General features: G+C 39.1%; 1 protein-coding gene across 6 annotated transcripts in view; it reads right to left on the reverse strand.

The window, feature by feature from the left end:
- Window positions 1-26,619, reverse strand: part of CACNB2 (calcium voltage-gated channel auxiliary subunit beta 2) — a 250,596-nt gene that overhangs the window by 221,082 nt on the left and 2,895 nt on the right. For 5 of the 6 annotated variants that reach the window (XM_030476373.1, XM_030476366.1, XM_030476434.1 and 2 more), the window contains exon 2: window positions 17,512-17,604. In XM_030476373.1, the coding sequence (XP_030332233.1) occupies window positions 17,512-17,604 (93 nt within the window). Of the gene's footprint in view, window positions 1-17,511; window positions 17,605-20,900; window positions 22,043-26,619 lie in introns of those variants that run through there. The other variant, XM_030476425.2, reaches the window with a different exon arrangement.

Here is a 26,619-nt window from a genome sequence, read left to right on the forward strand (position 1 = left end):
TCGTTTACTTGAGCAAAAATCACTGCAACTCACATAACACTGCTCTGCAGAAACTGTCAGACAAATTCACACATTAGGTGCCCACCAGACTGCCCAGAACTTTCAGGATAAGAGAACTATTTTTATGTCCTCCAGAGAAAAAGAAAATAAAACATGTACACACAGACATACTATGGATAATTTACAAAAGCAAAGCTCTACTTGAGCTTGCACATGCACCTCATCATGCTATCCTCTCACAGCAGAAAACAAATAAAATAAAAAAATACAACCAAGGAGTTAGGCTTAAGTTGAGAACTGCCCATACGTTTTACCATACTCCAAATCTTCGTCCCTGGTATGCCATTGTAATAACTTGAATACCTCAAAAGTTATTGCTCCCAGAAGATACACAAACGCTGCAAACTCTAACACTCACCATGAAGGGCACTACGGAAAACATCAAGCGTTTGCTACAAGTAGGGAGACTTCAAGTTCATGTTTAAAGGTCCTTTTCACCCTAAACGATTCTATGATTCTACACGGAGGCAGGCTGCCCAAACCCAGTCAGCTCCTAAGCCTGGCCTAGTATTAGTGTCTTGGACGTGAGAGGTTTGAAGCTTGAATATGTAAAGTGTTTTCCAGTGGATAAGACAAAGTAGAAACAAATAGTCAGTGAAACAAGAAGATAATCAACTAGTCCTCAGAATTCAAGAAGTAGCTCACTAGTTGTGCTCTGCATTAAAACTCTTGTCTAAATGAGAATCATAAAAATACAGGGAAGCAAGACTGTTTGAGGTTTTCCATTTGTTTTATTATTCTGTATCACTTTATGGATTACCATTACATAAAATAAGAGCTTTAAAATAGTTTTCAAACCAATCTCTTGCTGAATCAGGTGGCTGTCACCAATTTGCAAGCTTTATATTGAAAAAGAAAGAAAAATGTCACTGCTCAGAAAAGCATCAAGGTTGATGACAATGAATGGTATGACTAACAGAATTAAACTGCAGCCTTTTAAAGCTCTTAATCCAATGCTCCCTGAGGTCTGAGTTTCAAGACATCACTTTTTGGATTCTGTGAAGGAGTCCTTGTATTGTGTTTTCATTTGCTAGAAAATTACACCTAGAATTGTTACATGCAGACCATGATACTATCAATCAAGTAAAGCTCACCATGCACCATCTGAACAACAGGCTTTTTCTGTAATGTTTCTCGGGAATTACAGTATTAATGAGATGTGCAAATGTTTTATCAACTCAATCTCCAGAGCAATGAGTCACTCACAAATTCAGAACAGCAATGAAATTGAAAACAGCTTACGTGCTGCTGTATTCTACAGCGCATAGGTATATACCATATGACTTCAATAGACTAGAACAGATGCAAAAGTTTCATAGAAATATGAAAGCATAGACACAGAAAACACTAGCAATGTGTGCCGAATCTATGCTCAACAGCTAAAGAGGTGCTAATAATGCTAAATAGCTGCAGAAACATGAACTGAGGAGAGTCTCCTCATCCTGAGGTATGAGAAAAAGAGACTGTTCAGAGCAACCAACCACAGGCAGGTAAATGAGAAAGCCATTTCCCTGATGTTCCCCCTGTACTCAGTGGGACTATGATTACCCTCTTCTGGAGAGTAATTCAGAGCAGAACACTAATTTAGGCAAAACAAATCAACTTCTGGAAAAGCTGCTCTGTCTCTGTAATTACCAAGCACGCACAGGAATGCTGCTAGCTCGGGTGAGAGCTCAAATAGCACTTTCTGCCTTGGCTGGTGCCAACAGCATCCACTGGAGGCATACAAAATGTGCTAAGCAACAGTGAGGGTTGACTTTTTACCAGGTCCTCCTTTTCTCCTAGAAAAGCAAGATAAAGGCAAGGACAAAAAGCATTCTAAAATAGAATAGTACAAATTGTACCATATCTTCTCACGAAAAAGCAGACAAGTTTGCAAAGTGAACAGTAATTACTAGACACTGTCTTAGATGGTAAGGATGTACCATATAAGGAAGAAGCAACGTTTATCCAAATGCCTCAAGTCACCCTCATTTCTGGTGCCTAGAGACCTAACAAAAAACAGACTGCTAGCAATCAGATAAATCAGTTCTATTCAGAAATCCCTAGTATACTCTATATAGCAAATGGGCTGTATAAAATATTTGTAGGCACAGGGGGAAAAATTCTCTTCGTTCACCATGGTATTCTGGGTTTTCTGCTTACAAAGGCTGAGAGTTACTTTCTGCACCGATATATTAACTTCATTTCCATTTCTTTCTGTTTCCAGGCCTATCTCACACTGAGCACCTGCTTACCTCCCAATATACAATGCATTTTATGTCAAAACAGTCTTTCAAAACAGGATTTGATCCCTCCTTTTAGTAGCTGGGGACACCCATGCCAACAAGACAGTTGTGAATCTGTGGAAGGAATGCCCTGCAGCCCCAGGTAGAGAATGGTCTGACCATTGCACAAACTCAGAACCTTCTGGGAACACACACACACAGGAGGATGGGTTTCCAGGTAAACTTGTTTCCTTCCAGGGAAAACTACAAGGTAGGGGTGAGTCAAAAGACAGTGGTGTCCACACGCACCTCTGCTTGCCACGGTGCAGGTACGGTGTGCTTCAAATCCAGGGGCCCCCACAGTTTGGGCAAAAGCAGAGGACTGTGTCCAGGTCTGATGGTTGTTTTTTTTTGGCGTGATGAGGATTTCAACCACACTCCAACTCTGGACTGCACTATATATAGTATACATCCAAGTTCCTACTCCTATAGTCCTCTGTTGCTGAGGAGCAGCATGCAGCACTTGAATTGAAAGAGCATGCCAGCAATGTACAGGCTACCACAGGCCGGAGAGGAGACCTTCTGGGATAGAGCATCCAGAACCTTCCACGTACAGCAAGCAGAGTAGCCTGTGCAGCCTCACTACCCCAGGAAGCCAGCATGAGTGCAGAGTCTGGTAGCTGCCAGCATTGGTAAACTAATCTTCAGCAGCTCGCCTGCTTGTCTGAGGGGTGTCTCCTTGCCCCAGTGGCCGGCAAACACTCTCACCAGCCAAGCGCAAAACAATGAGAAGCACTTTTCCAAGCTGGCAGAGGTGGGTTTATACACATTTCAGATTTTGTAGTATTATGGTTTGGGGATGCCTTATGTAATAAAACCAATAATGCATTTTGAGACAGGTCCTGCCTTACTAGAAACATAAGGGCTATTGTATTTCCAACTCTTGAGTGACCATTAAAATACCACTTTCACAGAAAAATTTAATGATGCATGCACAGTTAAAACAGACTTGAAAGGAAGGTCCATTAGTACAAGTAAGACCAAGTTAAAGTCCTGTTCCTGGACTGGCAGAACCACGTTGGTGAGGCCTTTCAAAAAGCCTTATAAAGAGCTAATACAGAAAAATCCCTGAGTGATACTCAGAGTGAGCAGGGAGGTAAATGTTTGCCAGACTAACTGTAAGTTGCAGCTGCTTGACTTCAAGTATGTGTTCTGAAAAAAAACATGAATTACACCAGTCTTATAAATACAGTGAACTTTTCTAACATGAAAAATAAAATCTTACGTGTACTGCCAAGAAAGTCTGCCTAAAAACTTTCTGCTTCAGTTTTGTATAAGAGGTTCCCCCAAGTCCAATATCTACCAAATAGTCAGGCAATAAGAGGAAGGCATTAATGTCCAAATGAAGAACCCTCCTTTTCTGATGTGTAAATTGCTCCACAATTTTTAGCTTACTGACCATAAATTTCCCAATGATGGAAAATTAAAACTACTTTGGAAACAGCAGAGTTAATAATTTCATCTGGCCAAGGTACGTCTCTTCTTGCAAATGGCCTGCAGACCCAACAGAACTGGCAAGCCTGAACAGGTTAGTGTTTTACAGCACAAAAATTGGAAAACATGGAGCAGATCAATGCCTCCATCTCAACAATATGCTTCAGTCTTTAGCCAGGAGCACAGAACAAGCAGATCCAGTTCAGAGCAACCCCAATGGAACCATCACAGAGGACTGACTCCCTTCCTGATTGAGGCTGGGGGTGTAGGGGAAGCTGCGCACTTTTGTTCTGCAGCGGTGATAAAAACACAAATGAAGTAAAGATCTGCCAAAATTACAATACCTCAGACCCTACCTGTTCCAATGGATGAACTTTCCCTTTTATTTAATGAAGCAAATACCGCAGCAGTGAGTTTCATTATTATTTCATCTCTCTGTCTCCCCTGGTGATTAGTAACTCTTAGCTAAGCCTAAATCACTCACAAGTGCTTCCTTGTACCAACAATGAAACATTTATGGCTATAGTTACAGGCAGGAAATAAAGTACCAAACACAGATTTTTCAGTGGTTTGAGGCTCCATTTACCATTTCTGGAAGTAAGAACTAACAGGACATTCTCCAAAGCACATACAGTTGATGCATGCTGGAAATAAGCCCTAGATTTAGCTGACCCTGCTTTGCAAGAAAGTACAGGGTGTAGGATAACAAAAAGTACATGACATCACATATCAAAGGAGACCAAAGCATTATCCTGAGTATCGTGTAAGGATTTAGCTCTGGACTGACATGATGAATCCTTTCAACACAAAAAGCCAATTTCTGATAGAAAGAAGAATATCAGATTAAATGCCAAAGTTGTGTTAAAAATGAAGTTGTGTTAAAATGGATTTCACCATGTTGACTTTCAGGAATATAATGGGGTGCAAATTAAGTAAGTTCTGAGTTGTACTCTGCATAGCAAAAATTTGAAGGAGGATAAAATACGATACTGATGGATACTTCAGACTGCCAAGAGTTTGGTTACTAGATAGATAGATAAAGTATGTATAAATTTTTTAATATATATCACAGAATCATAGAATGGTTTCGGTTGGAAGGGACCTTAAAGATCATCTAGTTCCAAACCCCTGCCACGGGCAGGGACACCTTCCACTAGACCAGGGTGCTCAAAGCCCCATCCAGCCTGACCTTGGAACACTGCCAGGGATGGGGCAGCTACAGCTTCTCTGGGCAACCTATGCGAGTGTCTCACCACCCTCACAGTAAAGAACTTCTTCCCAATATCTAATCCAAATATCCCCTCTGTCCGCTTATATATATTGATAGCCAAAAAAAACCCAAAACCCCTTTCTACTTAAAATGTTCATGACCAAACTGGAAGTATTTAAGATTTCTAGAACTACCAACACTTGTAAGTACACTGCCCTGGTCTCCAGGTTCTAGGGAGAGAATGGTAAATGCAAATACAACCACAGAGTTTTATTCTGTCACAAAGTTTCAAATCTTCTTTGCTCTGAGAGGAATGGAATTAATGTTTGTCATTCTTTTGGAATGAGTAAGTGTTTACATTAAAACGCTTTCTCTTTGTATTATAAAGTAATTATTTTATGACATCAGTCTTTGAGGTAGGAGTCCTTCAAAACAGGTAGAAATAGGCAGGGTGTATATAAACTATCCCAGTGTGACTACATACACATATTCATTGGTCTGAGATGATGACAGTCTACAGATACTTGAAGAAAGTTAACTGCAAAAATAAGGGACAGGGATCCTCTGAAACTGATCTAAAAGCTAAGCTGCAGACAACAAAGGAATTATTTCTATCTTTTCTAAAATTACTACTTCCTTCTAGAAAACTCTGCCAAGTTCTAAGTGGGTAAAAGAAGTGGCCTGCTAAGGATATGTGAGATTATTAATAATACAACTCTTCTTTTTAGAAATAAAACTTAGACTTTGAAGGAGTGAATCATAGCTCATAAAACATTAGACTGACCTGAAGTGTTTGCAATCACTCTGCATTCAGATGACAAGTCCCTCAGGGTGTCTTGAATCTTTTGGTCAGTATCACATCCACGAAGCCCACAAAACTTACCACACATCATGACCATGAGTCCATCAGTTAACACAGCACATACACAGCAAGCAGACTTACAGAAAACAGATGCAAATTTAAAAAAAATATTATTTTCATCATTCAAAAGCAGTCAACCAACAAAGTAATAAATTACTGTAAATCTCTCATCAGAGGCTGATAATAAACGTGCCAGTGGCTCATAAACAGTTAATGGGTATTATTTGCATATAAAGGAAACTGCATTTAGGAGATACAACACAGGCAGTGTACAGAAAGAATACGCTTTGCTTCTCAACCCTTTGTTACATTTTTAAATTGTGGCTTAGATTATTCATTTTGAAGTGTGCCACCAGAGATCCTAGCTATGAGTGGGAATAAAAGAATCCAGCCCCACTGGAAGAAAGATGACATTTCTTGGCGCTTTTTCAAGACAGAGTAACTCACGTAATCTGTTCATAGTGTTTGTGCAGTATTTATGATATTTGAAAAACTGTTCAGGCAGATACATAAAACCATATAGCTGAGCAAAGAGATGCAGAAATACAAAAGAGTCTACTGGATTGAGATGAGACTCCTGAGCAGGACTGGAAAAGTAAAGCCACTGTCTTGTTGGAGGGAAAAGAAAAGAATAATTAAAAAAATCTTACTTTGGACTCCTCTAAATTCATCTGCTTCACAAGTCACCTCCTAACAAGGCCATCTGGTTTATGCAGAAATTCTGGAGTTTGTCGACCTGAACCTGAGAGTAATACTTTTCTTTACAAGTTAGAGTTTAGTGCACGTGGGAATTAGATACCTCAAAGTGCAGACCAGATCCTCTGCATCTCTCAGTGAAAACCGTGGATGCAGGCGCACATGAACGCCAAGCTTTGACACAGACCTGGCAATCACACATTTTCTGGACATGTGGAGTACCCCTGCACAGTTTCCATTCACTAGCACTGCTCCCTCGCCTGCACCCAAGCCCAAGAGAATTAGAATTAGTCACTTGGGTTTAAGAAAGAGCATGCTTTGTGGTGAACAGAAAAATCTAAACAAAAAAGTTTTAATACAGCATTAATAAATCATCCAGCCAGTTTAACTAGTGATTTTAAGAAACACATGCAAACAGGGACAGACATGAGAGTACCATAAAATGGATATTAGCAGATTTGCCTCAGAGTGGAGGAAGGCAGAAGAACTGAATCTGGGACTGGCTGGTTATCTCTAGACCTTCTCATGTCCACTGTCCATCGCAAGGCCACTCTGGCAGAGTGACTGGCTTCAACTGCTACAGCTAGCCAGGGCTGCACTATGAGAGAATGGCAAAGCATGCACTTTAAAAATTAAATACAGATATAAGCAGTGGTTCAAATAAGCACTGCACACTGCTAATGCATATGGGTGTTCTTGAAGTTTGAACAATACCTATGGAAGGTAGTCCCAAAATTTTCTGCAAGTCTGCTGACAGAGTATGATAACTTTCAAGCAGATTCTCTCTTCAAAACCTTCAGCAGTATGTTACCTAACAATGCAAAATTCAAGTAATTTTAAATTGCATGCAGTCTTTCTGAAATAAAAAAATATCACATGTAGGCTGGACACGGTGCAAAAAATTTAAGTACCGGTCTAAGTAACTCTTGCTTATGAGCAATTAATCAAATAAGATTTTTCTAATCTTCCAGAGTTAAGTTGCTTTCATGGGGGGAAAAAAAAAAAAAAAAGGCAACAGCATCCTGCCAATTCTTCCAGATTATCTCCAGTGAATCACTGCTTCTTAGGCCTTAAACTGATGCTGTGTCTCTTCCACTTGGCTGCATTATCTCATTTGGAAGCTTTCTCTCAACACCACACTGTATCACTACATTTACTGATTATGAAAGGTCTTGACTCACTTTCTATATTCAGATTTCAGTACAGTAACAGCATAGATGGTCAAATCTATTAATGTGCTTTCATTTTTTCGTCATGTCTGGAACAAAATGCTATTAACTTTTCTCAGATGGTAACCGGAACATGAAGATCTTGCAAATTTTACCCTTGGATATCTCCAAACTGCTGATGGAGTTTGAGTAAATGGTGTTTCTCCCAAGGATGAGAAATTTTATTTTGGCATATTATTTTAGCATGTTATTTAACAATATAAGCAGCTTAGGAAAGCATCTTATTTCCATTTCAGTATAAATGGCAGATGATGGATAAATTGTAGCTAATGTTGAAAAGAGATGTGTAACATCAACCAACTTCTGATTATACTTTATTACTAACTATGGCAACTTTCTCGGCAATTATTTCAAGGACAAGGCTGAAATGCTCTTTAATCTTTTCTTATTATAAGCAAACATTTCCTTGAAACATTACTGTTTTCAAAAGAATTCTTAAGAGGTAAATAAGCTCAAACAAGGTGGACAAAGAATGATTTATTTTTCAGAGAGCTATGCATGCAATAACATGTTTTTAGAGAAATAGTAAGGGGAGATTACTGAATATATACTACAATTTTCATAGTTTGTAGGAAAAATAAACCCAAATAGCCATGCTTCACTGTTTCTAGAGGAACAACAACGCCTGCCTTCAGCTCAGTCCCTCCAAAAGTAAGGTCTGATAAGCAGACCTTTGAGACCCAATTGATCAACCATGGCTTAAAGCTCTATTTCTAACGTAAAAGACATAGCATCTCAAGTTAATTCAGCATAAAAGCAGAAGTCTAGTTTTCACCCTGTAACAGCCTTCCCAGGATTCAGAAGTATTTTCTGGTTCAATCTGCAAAATAATTGAAAACTCAATTATTTTGGAAATAAGGAAAGCTATCAAAGGCATCTATGGATATATTTCTCCCTTTTTCATTTCACTCATCCTCCCCTCTTTTAGCTCCCCACTCGTTTAAAAGAACCAGTTCTCCTTCCTACCCAAGACTTGATCATCCTACGAGTAAACAATCTCATGATAGTAATTTCTCATTTAGTAGACTACAGGTTTATGTGGAGCTTAGAATTAACACTATACATCTCAACAGGATTATTAATATAATATTCTACAATATCAGATTTTAAGTAAGGATAGTCTTCCAGTTTTTCATATACCTAGGACTGCTTCAGGTCCTACTATTTTTCAGGCCAGTCACATTTGGGAACTAAAATATTATGTGATTATCAGTGAAAAAAATGCCCACTAACTGTGCTCACATGGATGTCACTCTGCAATTCAATACCCAGAAAAAAGCTTTACCATAAATTCCTTAGAAGATCTGAAATTCATTTTAGAAGTAGTGGAGCACTAAGCTTTCCCATGAACCTCATATTCTAGCAAAGAAAAGTCTGAGTGAGATAACATGAAAAAAGCAACGTTCACATCTACAGGAACATACAATCTGTGTTGGAGGTACTGTCTAAATACATAGCCCAAGAGAAGACAGCTTTCTGCCGCAACTGCCCATAAAACTGGCATATTCGTGACTAATTGGACTGAAATGGCACATGTATATGTTCCAACATATCTGCTTAGTGAGGTACAAAACCAAACACTCCTGAGTTTGAGCAGGAACATACTGGTGGGGTATTGTGAAAGATAAAAGATTCAGTAGATCCCTCTGAATAATTGCAAACTATCTTTCTTTGCTCCCTAAGCCCTGCCAGTGACTAGGAGCAGCTCAGCTACATGCTGGAGAGAAACTGAAGCAGCTTGCTGCACATCGGCCAAACGATGGTTATTCTTCCTTGAAACTGCTTGCATTTTGGAGCAGATGACATTTGCTTTACAGAGAACCAAACTGTTCCCTTTGTTACACATTCATGCACAATCAAAACCATACAGCATAAATGCAAACCCTGAAAATCAATGCAAGACTTAAAATGACAAAAATCACTTCAGGTTTACTTTTCCATAAAAGGAACTAAGTTAGCAGCTATGTTTATGGTGCATTTACACATAATTATAAACTTGAATTCTGCAAGAGACTTAAAACATATTATTTCGGGGGGGGGGGGATTTAAGGCCTTGTTAAAAAAAAATCCAATGGATCACTTATTAAAAAAAAACCCACAAAAGTAAATTAAAAAAACCCAACCCTATAATGAAATCACAAATCCAAACTAAATAGGCCTGTGAGAAAGTTACAAAAAAATTGCATTTATCTTCATAAATTATTTTTGAGAGTTTTTGCATTAGCTATAATTAAATATATGCATTGGAATCCTTGTCCCATTGCAAATGCTTGGTATGTCTGTGCTTACTATAACTAGAAGACATCTATGATAGCATGTAATAAACCTTGCATCTCACCACAGTGTTCAGAATTATATTTTGAGTAAGACAATGCTGCACATGAGAACCAGAAACCACAGTGAATTTCCTGGGAGAAGCGGGGGACAAAATAAAACAAAACACTGGATTCTCATTCAATCCTATTCCTAATTTTGATCTTAACTGTTTACAACTGTGTAGTTTCTCACTTGGATCTCCCACTACACCACACCCAAAAAGACCAGCAAATAAAGGCAAAAAAGTTCTCAGTGCAGCTCTAAGGCTTTGAGAGGTTCAGCTCATGCACAGCACACTCTGATTAGCACAAAAGTGCAAGATGGAGACTGCCAGAGAGCAGTTGCCAGTCTTGAAGATACCTGGCCAAAGAGAAAGCCTAAACACACAATGAGGCTTAAGCCTTTCTGCTCATTCCCTATGCCATGCACTATGATGGAAGAGTCTCCAACTGCATACTTAGCAAAACTGCAAAAATTATGCTTTACCTCCATCAATTTGCATAACTGCTTAAAAACCCTCACATCTCATGCCTGAGCAGCCAAGCCCTTGCCTCTCTCCTCCTGCTGCAACTGCCTCCCTCCTCTGCAGCCCTGTCACCTGCAGAAATCCCACATGGCTCAGGAACGCACAAGTCCGGTCGTGCTCTTTAAACGCCCTGCTACAAAGGACACATCTGATGCTGACAAACTTGAGTGGTAGAAAGCCCCATTTCTCCTCTCCTTGATAGACCCAGAGGAGAAGCACATAACCAGGAGGCACACATGAAACAGCAGCAATGGGAATGCCAAAGAAGAAGGTCCAACAGCTGCCAGTAGCAGGGATGCCACCTCCCACCTCAAGGTTCACATCTCCCTTGTCCCCTCAGGGTGGCCACATACATCCTCTCAGATACCTCGCAACACCTACCCATCATCTTAGCAAGCTAAAAGCAACACTGGCCGTCATCTCAGCAGCCACCAGATATGAGCCACATCTTCCAAATTGCCACTGCTGCCTGGAAAAGGATGTGCTGACCTCAGCTGCACGCGAAGTAACATCAAAGATGTATGCCCATTCACAGCTATAAAGAGGGCTCCTATACTTCAGTTTTTAATAAGGTATTATATTAGTAGTATATTTAGTTGTTCCCCCTCCATAATTTTCTCACACCCTGCTATAAGAAAAGGATGTGTAAGAAGAGCTTTATGATGTTTTGCCCGTTTGTTTTGGTTAAAGGGTGTGTGGGTTTTTTTAAACACATGGCAGCATTCTCATTTCTATTCTTAGAAACCATTTGAGGCAAAAAAGAGCCCATGAAAGAATTGAAGTCCGCAAATGAACTTCCTTTCCGCTGGGTTTTTCTCAGCCATCTCCCCTCCAGTCATGCCTGCCAAAATCCCATGCTTTATAGGGGCATCTGTTCTATTCTCTTCAGGCCAAAAAAGGAGACTTTTCAAACCCTTACTACAGCTAAGGAAATCTATAGCTCAATGAGCCTAATGCAATTTTCCCATGTCTACAGAGCCTGAAGTGCAGCTCCACAACTGCCACCAGAAGGGAAAGTAAGTCTCTTTCTCCTCCTTGCACCTTTCCTTTCTCCAGCCACACACTCCAAATCTAGGCCTCTTCTAAAAGCTGTCCTCCTCCCACCCCCATCTAACTGTTTTTTACCATGACTGAGGAACTGAGGTATCAGCCACAAATGAAACTCTACATCAACAGCTGAACTGACATACTCTTATGACTCCCTTCGCTGCTCTAAGTGCTTCACCCACTCTTCTGCTGTGAACTTGGTATACTTCATACCACAAGAAATACATAAAAAATAGTCACTTTCCCAAACCAGAACTGCTCCTAAAGACATTATCGAATTTTGTATCATAACAAATGCAGACTGATTAACACTGCTTGATACAAAAAGCACATCACCCTGAAACTACATTGCCTGCCCATGATTTAACGTCACACACTGGCCCTAGAAGCAAAATTTGGTGGCTCCCACTAATGCCAGAAGAACACAGCACGACAGACAATACTCGGCATACCAACCTCAGTGTGAGGTGGCTTTATCCAAGTACAGTACACTTCCTTCAAAAACTTATAATTTACAGTGAAAAACATAGGATACCACAATTCCATCAAATTAAAACCTCACGAAATAACAGTTTTAATATGCTTCAAATAAGCAGATGTTTTAGTACATATCACTTGCATAAGGCTTCAATGCAACCACAACAAGTAGCACAGGCCACAAGCATCACTGATGTGGCTTCCAGTGAAATCAGCAGAATCAGATCAGAAAAAAACCTGAACCTAAGAAAATGTGCCCAGACATTAGCATCAGAAATATAAAAAGAGAAAATTAAGCTGAGCAGTAGGTATACATTTTCATGTATTACAGTCAGTGTTTGCACAATACCCCCAAAAATTTCTGAAAAACTTCATTTTGTTATGTGTAAAAACTAAAGGGAAGTCTGAAAAGCTCCTTTCTTCTCTCCAAGCCAAACATGTCTCATAATTAGAGGCACACAAAGAATGTAAGAATATAATAACTGGCAAATGATCTTTTTTGGATAATTATTTATTTAGATTTTCTGGCTAGCCACAATCTGGTTCACACATAGTCTTCAAGAACCAGGAATAGTCCCAGCAGAGAAAGCATAAACAGGTTTTCAGCATAAGATTCTTAGTACTAGGCATTAAGACCAAAGCTAATATCTGTGCTCACTCTAAACCAGCTCTTTACAGCTCAGCCTGTAAATGCATTGCCTCACTGGCAGCTTGTGGATATGAGCTGAATACATAAGCTCTTCCTCACATGAAAGGAAAAAAAAAAAAAAAAAAAAAAAAAAAAAGGAAAAAAATCAAAGCTAAGCTCTATATCGGGGGGGGGGGGGAGGCAATTTAAAGAGGAATATAGTCTGACTCTGCCCAGTTTTCTGGTGAACTCAAAATTAAGAGGCATGTTTATGAGCAAAACTAAGTCAATATTTTCAAATCATTTTTTAGTGCAAATCTTAGTTTTACCATTCATAAAATTCAATAGGTAATTACACAGCTAGGCAAATGTCCTTTGAGGAAAGTAGAAGAATAATGAATTCCCTACATAATTATTTATAGCTGTGTTTTTGAGTGAACACAGTGTAACAGGCATCAAGCCAATATTTAAAGGCAAAAAAAATAGATTTGTAAAACCTTAAATATTTCAGTAAGCAAGTCCATAGTCTACAGTCTATTTCACAATCTAATCTGCCTTTGCAGTACGTAAAAATCCCAACAACTTAGACTGCCTCTGTGATTAATCATTAGGATTTAAAATAAAACCTCGACAAAGACAGGTCCAGAAGCACAACCACAAAATATGTAATGCTATCAGAACATGCAATTTGCTTAAAATAATATTGCTGGGAAGTGCCACAGTGTTGTCTGCAAAATATTTTGTCTGATCTGTATTTTGAAAAAACCCTTGGGAACAAAATCATTATCATGCATCAGTCAAAATGGCAGCAAGCAGAGATCAGATCCAATTCAGTCTTTCGTAGTTAACCCTCAGAACAAGCTGCTTATCACTCCAAAGCTCAAAAAAGATGATGAAAACTGTGTAACACAATGTTCTTTAGCTCCCTAAAGACAACTGATTAAAGTCAGTTAGGAGCCGCCTGGTGTGCAATGATGCTTCTGCTTTCCAAATACACTGCTTAATTGCCAATACAACTTCAAAACACAACAGAGGGGAAAAAAAATTCTTCTCTCTCCTGCTACTGAAATGTCAAGCAGTAGCTACTGGCAAGTGAAAGGAAAGCTAAGTTATTTTTTTTCAGCTCCAATATCATCAATAACATTCTGGAGACAAAACTAAACAATTTTTTTGCAACAAACAAATGGAACATAAACCAAAACATTTTCCTAAAATCACAGGTTTTACAGTGTCATAAGTAAAAAATAAAAGTAAAAATCTGTATCAGTAGATAAAATTCACAGTACAGAGGAGGTTTAACTGGATGGAAAAAAATGTTTTTCAAATTTATATTTTATACATATATAAACACTTTTGCTTTGGTTTAATGCTTCTACATAGATCGCTCTACTCTATTCCAGTGCTCTGAAAAACAGATTTAAATGGGAAAGATCATTGCGCACAGGACTGTGCAGAGTGCATTTTATTCTCCTTATACAAGAGCAGGAATTTTCAAGTAATTTTAATCAAATGTTACTTTGTTCTTTCTTACTCAAATAAAATTAGGTTGACATTATTTTTACTACTGTAGCATTTGGTATGCATTGCAGGAAACTTGCCAGGTACATATTGGAGCCAGAGGTGCATAAGTCCTTAAGGAAATAGTAAAATGCAGACACTATAAAGTTTTGTCAATGTAAGTAATAGATACTAACTCCCTCCCTCCTGCAGCAGCTTTAACGTAAATGGCAAGCAATTGCTCTTGCATAACACCTCCACTGCCTTCCACATGCATAACATTTCTTTAGGACTAGACATACTTGTCTTCTTTCATCCAGCACCAATATATTTCTCTGTTAGGAAATGTCCACTCTCCGTAGATGCTTAGGAGAGAAACCTGCACACCTCTCACAGCCCTCCCAGTTTAAGGACGGGCCAGCTAAATACGAAGCAAAAGTACCTTCCAAACATTCTTTCTTCTTTATGAGGAACGTAAGCAGACCCTAGCAATAAACATTCAGGAGAATCCCAGGATTTCTTCTTGAGTATAGAAGGGAGCACTTGTAGAGATGCACATAAAAGTTGCAAGATGAGTTAAGAAGTAAATGTGAAAGGAGATGGGATGTGCGGCGGGGGGGGGGGGGAAGGAAGTAAGAGGGGAAAAAAAAGGCAACTATAGGCATCACAAGCATAACTGAAACAAACAGATTGTATGTATCCCATGCCTAGATCAAAACCACAGCCAAAACACACACAAACCCCTTTCAAACCAAAAGCTAAATTCCAGTTTTAAGAGAGCACTAAACTAAAATAACAGAAAATAAAAGGGTATGTCTATGATTCTACTGAGTTTGGATTCATTTGTCCACTTTTCTGCAACTTTCACCCACCCCAGAAGAAACACCAAATTCTTGGAGTCACTTTTTCTCCTGCAAATAAATGGTTAGGGAAAAACAATTATGTTCATTTATACTCTGTAAAACACCCTCCAAGAAGACAGAGACAAGCAATATGCAGCATCAACGTAGCTTCTGGGAAGAGCACAGCTGCTATGCCAGCAGAAAGCAACTGCACCCATTATGTTTAATATGTGAGGAACTGGGCACCCTGTTCCCACTGGTGGCAATTCTTCCTTAGTGAAGGAGAAAATCAAGCTGTTCCACGAGGAGAATCAGAGCAGGAAAGCCTGTCAAAGACGCAGCCCAATCTCCGAAATAAACCTCTCGGCAGCGAATGCAAAGAAACACTTCTCTCATACATCTGCTGCAACTCAAACAGGCTCTGCTTGCACATTACTGACTAGAAATGTTTTGTAACGATTTTCCTTTTTTTTATTTATTTTGGACCATGTCACATAACATGTTTATCCATTAACATCCCTTCATTACCTTCAGTCACAATACCATTTCAAAACCGAGTCTTGCTTCAGTAATCTATTACATCTCTAGGATTTTTTTCAGAAACCTATTTCCATCATTTGTATTATATCACTTGAGTAACTACTAAATTTGGATTTATTTCAGGGAAATATACAAATCTCTTCTGTAAAAATCTACATCAAGGTAGTCACACTCTATGCTCCCTTTACAGTCCTGCGAAAGATACAGACACTTTCATACTATAGCTCAACAACCCTGGTTTATATGTCTGTTTTGAAGATTTGATAAATCATAGCCCATGGTCTATAAAGTGAACCAGATCTCCACTGACAACAGAGGTCCACCTCAACATCTATATGTAATTTGATAATCCGCTTCCCTGTGCTACATCCTCTTTGCCCTGCTCCCCCTCATGACAGCAAGAAGAGATACTTGAGATCAGCTTCAGACTTCATTTAGGTAAACAAGAAAGGCAACGAACCATGTGCAGCCAGTGTAAAATAAACACTCATACTCTGCTAAAAATGTTCCAGGCTGAATTCAACATCCACAAGGAGCTAAGGAAAACAGCAACACAGATTTCCTTACAAAGATTTCTTGGAACTGGAAGATCCTGTTGCTGCTCCCAAACACTACTTGAACTGCCCTTTTTTTTTTTTGGACAATTTTTAAACAGGACAAAACATCACAAATAAGTAATTTACTGATTCAGGGTTTCCACCTTGATATTGTTTACTGCCACTGAAAGACTTTCATGATCAATTAATACCTCACACCTATGTCCAACAGACACTGAAATGTAAAGGGGCCTGACTTTATCAAATCCACAGCCTATCACAAAACCTGCTAACATGATCACAGTAGGACAAAGTAGAAGAGCTTTGCAAACAGATGACATGTACTGATACAACCAGCACGACAGCAGTGGAGCCATTCAATGTTTTGAAATGAAGTAACATGCAAGACAAGATGATAGAGAAGGTCTGGTGCCTGCTATAGCAAAACCAAAAACTGCAATGAAACCTTACAAATTCTAGAAGCCCCCCAAAAAAAGATGGCAAAGCCTGCACTTGCAAAACCACAGCTTAAATCACAGGGCATGAAGAACTGTTTTTCAGACTACACAGGCGCAGTTGCTCTGCATATCCATCATATTCTCCAAGGTGTTGTCAACCAAACACACAAAAGCCCAGCTTCAGCGGCACCGTTCTGCAGCCAAAGACCATGATGGACTCTGGATAGCCTTCCCTTCATTTTTACCACCTCTGTTGGCCAGATTGAGCTGTCCTCCAAGTACCCACATGGGTCTGGGATCCCCATGAGGCTGCACTTGAGTCTCTCCCTTTGAGGGAAAGCAGCACAGGTCATGGGAGCCTAAGTCATTGCTCCATCCTCTACAGGCCTTCCAGCACCAGTGCTATGGGGACAAATGCTGCCAGGGATTTCCCCTCCAACCCATGCCTTAAAATAACACTGCGACGTGGGAGGAAAGCATGTAAGTTAACACTGCCTCACACAACACTATTTTAAGGAGGAAAATCCTGAGGACTTGTAGGGTTTTGCTGCTTTCTCCCAAATGTTGCCACTTCAGGCACTCCCATCAGATTCTGCCTCCTCCTCCAGCTTTAATCACCTGACAGCATTAGAGTAGCAAAAATAATGAAGACTACTATACATGGAAATGAATAAGAAATGAGAAAGCGTTTTTCTGCCAAGATCAAAACAATAGCAACCAAGTTATTTTTCATTGTGCCAGCAAAGACTTCTGTTATTTCTCAGGCTGCAGTATCACCCTTTGATTTGACAATTTATCAGGGGGAAAAAAAAAAAACCAAAAAACAACAACTTGAACATTAACATCAGCACGTCATCCAGTCTTTTAAAAGCTGAAAAACACATACCTGGCGTACGAAACTGTTCGAGGTAGTGTCAGAAGATGTACTCCCATCTGATCCTTTGAATCGGTTTTTTCTTCTTGCCCCTTTACCGTAAGACTGTAAGAGGTGTAAAAAAAAAAAAAAAAAGAAAAAGATTAGAGAAACAGTGTTAGTTTGTGTTGCACAGAAAGGTTTCAGTAAAAGCATCACCAATGTCTCCTAGGCTAGCAGAGATTCAGATGACTGGCTTTGTGCCAATTAATAAGCACTTATTCAGTAACTGACAGGACAACGTGCAGAAGTGCTCACCGACACAACTAGGCTTGGCCAATTAAGCCCTAAATGCTTTGGTTTGGGTTTTTTTCCCCCCACATTCAGGTTTAGAGAAGCATTTACAGACTTGTATAGTTGTAGTATTCTTCACCCAAGTCACAGTGATTAAAAAGTACAGTTTGTTTTGCAGCTAGTTTAAATAAACAAGCTAGGAAAGGAGATACTGGAGCAGTCTCCAGTAGGTTACAGCTATGAGCCAAGTCATCTGATGGAACATTAAACAGCAGAAGTGACCAACAACTTGTTGATTTGGATATAATCTTTCAACTAAGGAAGAATTTTTTTTATTTTTTTTTTTTTTAAGAAAATTTTAGGTAAATAAAAACAGTATAACAATAAAAAAGGACAAAACATGTAACTGGAAAAGAATAATACATGACAAAAAAGCAAAGCATCGTTTTTATCTATTAGAAAAACAAAAAGATACCATGAGAAAGCAATGGTTGTCTGAAGCAAAAATTAACAAACTGTACTATAGAAACACAGCAAATAGCCCAATCCTCCAAGAAAAGCTGTTTGTTCTGTGCAATGAATATTGGCCATCAATAAATATCATAAAACAAATTTCAAAAAAACAGGAAAGGGTTTAAAACTATGCTATTTGCAACCACTTACTTTTGTAGTGACTGTAATCCATGCCATGACACCAGCTCAGACCCTTCCCAAGCCTCCCCTCCCAGATATGGCAAAATCTCACAGATTTATTCTTTACATTGAGACAGCCCTTCCTATCCAGTCACACTGCTTAAATTCATCTAAACTTACATCAAAATCATGTCTTGACTACTCCAAACATTATGTTCCTTGAGGCAGATAAATGCTTTTTTTTTTTTTGTCACTCATCACGCTTCTGTAAAGGTCATTTTACTAATCCATCTCTCTGGATCATGTCTCCTGTCATTAAATACCTTCCACAGTTCCCTGCAAGAAACAGGGTCTTTGACTTCACTTTCAAGGTCTGCCTTGGCCTATTCCCAATCTTAGCTCTCACCTTGCATTCAGCACTGAACTTTTGAGTTCCCCAGTAACTCAGGGGGGAAACAAATAAACAAACCAAAAAAACCCAACAAAACCAGAAACAGCAGCACAAAACCAAACACCAGCTTCCATCACCTACATGCTAAACTTTCAGAGAGTAATTTCCTATCCTCCTCACACTATCTCACAATCCTTCTCCCAAGAATAAAAAAATCCTTTAAAGAAATCACATTGTTCTCCTTAAAATATACAACCACAAAAACCCCTCTTGATAATAAGGTACTAGTGTGCTGGTGTCTCAAAATATTACACTAATAAATTATATTTTTCATCCACTATTATTCTCTAGCATCCCAAGTCCATGCGTCTGCATCCTGCTGTTGACTTTGGCCATAAGCCGCTGTCGGTCCTGGCCTTAGGCATGATGAGAAAATTATAATCAGGTTATTGGAGAACATGGCAGTGCATGTGTTACAATGCAGCACTCCTGCCAACCCAGCCTTGATACAGCAAATCCTGGGATAAAACTGTGCCTGGGTGCATAAAGCATGTCCTTGCCCGGACTTGGGCAACTTTCAGAGCACCACGCTGAGCTTTGGGCCCAAATCCCATCGGTTCTCGTGGTACAGAAGGTGGGCTCCAACATAGGCTTGGGGACATGCTTAGAATCTCATATTGGCAGATTTTTAAGATCATGACTTCAAAATCTGAGCTGTAGCTCTTTGCAGTAACACATATGATAAGTATGATGAAATAGTTTGCAATTTAAGAGTAACTGAGGAGGATGACAGAGAGCCACTACTAACTTCAGATCATTTGTCAAGTTGACAAATCCAGGTAACCTGATACCACGAGATGCAAGAGAATGATCTCAGCCTGTATCTGGACGATAAGTGTTGATTCTGGGCAAGTTTGGAGCACTGGTTGAAATCTAATACCAATCTTTTAGAAAGAATGACTCAAGTAACAATAGATCTGTCAGCCTGACACTGATTCTGAGCAAAAATAATACAGTATCTGTCACTAAACTAACAATGACTTAGGAGAAAAGCGATGGTTTTCCCACAAAATATAGATTCAGGGGAAAGATATTTTGTCAAACTCATATGATTTTTACAAAACTGTAAATAAGCCATGTAAAAACTTTCTGAAAGGCATATGAATCAACACTACATGTTGGTTTAGGGCAGAACTATATAAAAATATATATAAAAGTCAGCATGCTACACATTATGGGGATGAAAATAGGACTTTCTGATGAGTCTAAAGCTGTAATCCAGTAGGTAAAAAATGTAAGCTTAAAATTGAATGAGGAATGGCTTTACATGGTTGCATTTCTAAAAGGGATCTTTGATAATAGAACTTTTTGATAATAGAAAGGCCTTCATAGATCTATAAGAAAGAAATGTAGATCAGAACCAATGTTACCAACAAATTACGTAACACATTTTCCAGTTACTGTTAGAATAGACAGTTCTATCAGAACCATCATTTTCCACCCAATATAATATTCCACCTAATACAATATTAAGATACCTAAATAAATAAAAAGTATCTTTTACATCAGTAGTTTGAAATAAAACAACATCCTTAAATCAAAGTTTACCTCCTAAAAATAGTTCTTACTGAGACAACTGACTGTAGTTACACGGGACCAATGTTCTGGCCCTTTTTTCACCAATTTTTGTGGAAGAATGTGGACATATAAAAATAAATAACATTCACATAGCATCTCAAGAATATAAAACATGTATATAAAGTTCACACTATCTAGGCAACTTCATAAATAATGTACAGTACAGTACTGTGTAATGCCCAACGAGATACAAGAAAAAATGTGCACATATTCTTTCTCAGGCACTTTTTTTGTATTTGTTTCCAGTTTCTACAATATTTAATTTACAAAATTATAGTGTTCAGTTTTATAATGCAAAAAGCTACTACAAAGGCAAAAGAGGGACCGTATCTAGAGCAATGAGGATAAAAAAACATGAGCAGAACAAAAACACAATACAAGCACAAATAAAATGCACAACTAAACAACTAAAAACATTTATTTCAGGCAACATCACACAGCAAATGAAGCTCAGACTGAAACTCACCTTGATTTTTCAGTTTGGGGAATTTTTGTTTATGCGCAGCAGCATACATGAGTTTGTTCTAGTTTTATATAAAACTAGTTTTATATGGAAACTATTCAGCAGTACAAGCTAAATACTAAATTTAAACACAAAAAAACAGCTGACAGAGTGGCAGGCCAAGGCTACACAGTGTAGGGCAAGTCAGTTTTACACCTGCTTCTGTGCACAGACTGATTCTGGATCAGAGGAAAGGGGGACAATTTCAGTACATGGGAAAAGAGGGATTTGATGACCCTTCTCTTTATTTTAAAGGATGCTAATCTGGGATTACATTTATCTTCCAGACCTTTCAAGCTTATTCCCACAGTCAGAAATGCCCGAACCTTTCTTCTAAAAATGAGATAAGTCTTCCATAAACAAAACAGATTCTTACATAATTTAAAAAATGATTAACTATCCCTGTCATGTGGAGAAGCATGAATACTCATCCTGTCATATTCATTATGTTTTGCTTCTTTGAGTGTATTTTTCCCATAAGAGCTTAAAGCGAGAACGAGACCTTTGCACTAAAAGAAAATAATCTACCACTTACTTTCAATTCTGGGGAAAAAAAAAAAAAAGGAGAAAATTTTTTAACAATGAACCCAATATGTTACTGTGATTTTCATATTAAAATTAGCTGTCTTATCTGTGTTCTGTGCAGCAGTTGGCTGCAATTAGGTAGCTAAAAATAAAGGACTGAATCACAATCTGTGGACATTGACCAGTAAAAGTAACAACACTGGGCAGTTATTCTTAACCTATAAGGTAGCTGTAGCTAACAGAACAATCATAGGGGATCAAATGTCTCTGCGGTATACCAGTATACCACGGTAACAAACTCAATATCATCATTTTCCCCAGCTAATTTTAACAGAATCAACTCCAGTCCTGCGAACAACCTTGTTTATATAAAAAGTTTGCTGACAGGAACATTCTCATTGGATTTCAGCAGAACGTCTTAGACAAATAAAGTTACGTACACGTTTACAAGACCAAAACTGTAGCTTGGTTTATTAGTCAGATGTGTGAAGTTCTTTTTAAATTGGCTGAGTTGCCAGAGACAAGAAACACACACGCAGTTATGTTCTACAGCTTCTTAAAAAAATCTGTCAAACAATGTGAAACTTAAAAACAAAAAAAACAAAAACAAACAAAAAAAACAAACAAAAACAAAAACAAAAAAAAAAAACCAACTTACTAAAGTAATCTTGTAAAAAACCCAAACATTTCATCAACAAAGTCTGCTTTCCAACTCTGAGGTTAAAGTACATTGTGTAACCTTCATTCAACCCACGTAATCTAATGAAATATGGGAATCATATGAAGCATTAGAGGCATGCATAGCAGTTTCCTGATAATTAGCACCTTCATATACAATTACTTGTTACTGCAGATGGATGAGATCAATGTCGCTCAGTGAAACCCTTTAATTTTAATGAGGTTTTGCCTCAACACATTAAAAGCATGCAACCATCACATTTAATCTTCTAACACACACAACAAGCAGAAGGCATGGTTTATCCCTGTAGGCAAAATACTATCATCTGGAAGAGGAAATATACAACATTTAAGATGACCAACTATCTACAACCAGAGAACCGATCTTCAGTGAGAGTCTTAAAATGCTCTTCACCAGTAACCACTCCAATGGTATTTTATATCAAAGCAGAGGTGAGGACTATACACAGGGTGAGCCTTAACCTTTACTGATTATAATAGGTAAAAAGAGCACCAGTCATTGAGACTGATGGTAGCTGGCAAAGTTAAACCCTTAAAAACTAGCCTGCTGATGTCATTCAAAGAAGGAAGGAAAGGGGCAGAAGATTTAGACACCAGAGTCACCGATGTCAAGTCAGGTCTTGAAACATAGATGCAAGAAAGGATCTGGGGAGCACAAAACCAAAAATAAAAATTCAGAGCTGGAATGAAGCTTACACGATCTCAGACGAGCAAACGACCAATTACAGGATCAAAAGAATACCTAAAGGTAAAGACTGACCCCCTGAAGGATTAGGGAACAACCAGAAAAGTCAGAAATGAAAAAGTGTACTAAGCATTTTTCCTTCCCATGCAAAAGCTTTGAAAGGTATTTAAAAATTCTCATGCCCCAGACTGCATGCTGGGACAGTGCAGAACATGCACATCCACCTCTCAGAAGAATAAATCACTGCCACTTTAATGAATTCCTTACAACAAGGCAACAGAATGTTCCTTTAGGTTAGACCTCCTAAGCTTTCTCTGGCCAACGGCCAGGCTTGCCACCTCTCAGAGACAATACCCTCCAGCGTGGTGGTATGGCATCCAGCTTTGGCTGCATAACTGTAAATCCCCACACCCGCACTCCAACACCACAAATGGGGCATCTTTGGATATAAAAGGTCAGCTACAGAAACAGACATGCATATTGCTGATCTTTACACCACAAATCACACTAATCTCATAAAGCAGGGGAGGTCAGCCTTCTGACAGTACAGACAAGGGCTGGAAGATGTACATAGATGGGAAGATGTACATAGATGAGCTCCCCAACACTCCACAGATCCACTCCACGATGGGAATGGGGGCAAAAGGGCAATGTTGGACACAGCAATATATCCTGGCTTGCCTTCATCTCGGGACTGGGGTTTCAGGACACCCTACATGGTCCACATCAGCCCAGTCCTGTGACAGGCACTCAACTCCGCGACATACCTTCTTCAATGAAGTTGCCTGAGGAGCACAGACTCCTGTGCCTGTAGCAGAGAAGAAACCCAAGGCTAGGTTTCAAAACCTGGATTTCTTCAAACAAATAGGTGCTATCAGGACACAATTCAGAAAAGATAAGGCTTCCCTTCAGGAATGCTATCAAATTGAGGATCTCCATATACAATCCTTAAGTTCAGGCAAGCTATAGTGATGACTTTGCAAAGACCATTCCATGGTCCTTTTATAAAATCCTCCACCTACACCAAAACAAAATCCATCCAAACAAACAACAACAAAAACCCTCCACAAATAATTTATTTATCCAAACTTTCATACATAGTCCAAAAATAAGTATTTGACAGATGCTCCTTTTTTTCCCCTGTATAAAAGAAAATACATTTGTGTTGAGAAATCTGTAACAGGGTTAAATCTTTGATGTGCTTTTCTGCCAGCCTGTGATAAAGGCTTGCCAATACTGCAGCTAGAAATAGCCCAATTCTCACCAGTTCTTACACTTCTAAGCCACCTCCCAGTGCTCTCAGCCTGGCCTCAGACCAGGTCACCTGGCAGTTTCCACCCGCCAGACAAGGGGTATGGGACTTGGCCTGCTCTCCTCCTCCCCGGTGGCTTGGAAACCCACCTTGATGCAAATCTGCTGCACATCTCCCCATATCACCAGTGATGAAGATGTCTGCTCCCAACTCAGCAAAACAGGAGCATGCAACAGCAGAAGGTGTTGAAGCTCATGCCCAAACCCTGCTGTGCCTCCTGCAGCCTTTTAAGATTGGCAGCTACAGTTGCAGGCCATGTGCCTGCTCCTCCCCACCTGCTCTCCATGTATTTCTGTATTTCTCTTACACAAGCAAACAGAAAAAGAGATCTGACTCTAGGACAGAAAGGTAATTGCAGGGAGCAACAGCCAGCTACAGGGAAGCTTCCCTCTGCTAAGGGTCTGCTGCCCTGCTGACAAAGACTAAGGCAAGCCCTTGGAGGGCAGGGAGGGTAATTTTGGTTGCTTTGTGTTATTTTGAAACTCTTCAATCCTGGCACAGGAAATGACTGAGTAAAAAGAGCAGAAAGACATTTCCAGAGAAGCCAGCCTTGGAAGAGTACAGGAACTTTTCATCCATAACGGTTTGAAATTATAAACCTAGAAACAAAGCAAGACAAAACCAGAGATCACCTCTAGAAGGTGGTTACCAGATATGTAAGTTAGGACTGAAACTGCTGAATTGTTTCAGAAAGATCCTACACTCTAGGAAAACGTACAAAACAATTATTACAGCCCATATATGCTGATGATGTGTAATACCCAAGTGGCAAATAAAAGTCTCTGGTAAAAATGAGCACTTATTACTGACAGAGCTCAGGACAATGCAAAGTAAAGCCCAAGCGCCAAGGAGAATCATCAGAAAACTAACAGCTGAAACCTGAAGGGCTTTCTTCAATGAAGGACTATTAACATTTATTTTTGTCAGCAAGGGGACCAACACTGAAAGGACGTTACCACCATCAGGAGAGAAAGCACTACCTCTTGCTGAGGAACATAAGAAAGTCCAATGAATGGCATTGGATTTCATCTCTTCTTGGTTTGTATATACTCCACTGAACTGCTACCACACTGGATCTGGCTTCTAGGGATGCTGCCAGAAGAGAGTAAAACCTTCCATGCCTCTATAATGAATGGCTATTGTTATTATTTAAGTAAGCCAAGGGATATAAATTTTGGTTGTTTACAGGTTGCAAAGTATTCTTACAAGTCAGTACTGGAAAATACACTGTTGCAAAATGTTTACTTGAAGAATAGGTAAACACAGTATGAATTGTGATAAATCAACTCAGCTGAAAGAGAGCAGCAGAGGGCAGTGTGATTAATCTGCTGAGAGTAAATCTCTGGCTATTCTTTCCATTCTTCATTACCCCAAATCAGGCAGTGAAGGGATGGTGCTAAGCAACTGGAAAGATTGCTGGAGATCCAGGAAGGACAACGGTCAGTGCTAGGGCCAAATAACTAAGCTGATATTCTGGTGGCACCACCTGCACGTTAACTATAAAATTCACGTTAACATGGATCACAGTCAATACAGAAAGAGAACAAGCCCATCCCTCACCCTATGCCTGCAGTTTACCTTCAGCAGTGCAACCCAACCAGCTGGAGCCAAGTGCTCCTGGAATGATAAAGCCTTTAGACTTGGAAGAGGGAAGCACTTACAGAGGAAAACTAAATGCAAGTGAAAGAGCTAAAGAAAACAATCAAGAAGAGAAGTGTTTTCATTTAAAACGTGTCAGGTTGTTAGGACCTGACAGATGATGCATAAGAAGGCAAAAAAAAGAACAGGAGGAAAATAGTAATGGGGAACAGGGAAGAATTCACCCAGGGTAAGTAAGATTCTTCCTCCCTCCACAAGGTAGTCTTGCAGTTGCTTGATACAAGGTTTCTTTATATTTTCTTTGAAACATCTTCTATAATTTACTGATCTGATGTGCTGTGACTATTCCTATGACACAACACAGGAAGCTTCCTGATGAGAAAATAGCAATAGAAATTGAATCTAATGATTTCTGGGGACTGAGGGACTTACTTTGAAGTAGGATCAGAAAAAAAAATAATACAGGAGGGAGAGAAAAGAGAAGAGAAGCCAAGAGCCACCATAAAAAGCATTAATATGGTATGTTATAATATATTATAAAAAAATAGGCATAGCTATCTGGGTTAATTAAAATTATTAAATTGAACCTTCTACCAATTCAACTTCCTAGAATTAAAGGGTTCTTGAAATAAAGTATTAAAAAGAGGACTGGGGTTGGTTTTTTAAAAAACAGATACTGACCATCAAACACTGACACATTTGAACAGAGTTTACTTGTTTTACAATTTCAGAACTGAAAATGCTGATTTTATTACAAAAGGCCACACCTAAAACTACCAGTTTGCACTGATATATATCTGACCATTGTGAATAACTCTACAGTGTGACTCTTAGTATGTGCTTTCATCTGGATAAAACTGGAC

The sequence above is a fragment of the Strigops habroptila genome, chromosome 1, assembly GCF_004027225.2.
Source record: "Strigops habroptila isolate Jane chromosome 1, bStrHab1.2.pri, whole genome shotgun sequence".
Classification (NCBI taxonomy): domain Eukaryota; kingdom Metazoa; phylum Chordata; class Aves; order Psittaciformes; family Psittacidae; genus Strigops; species Strigops habroptila.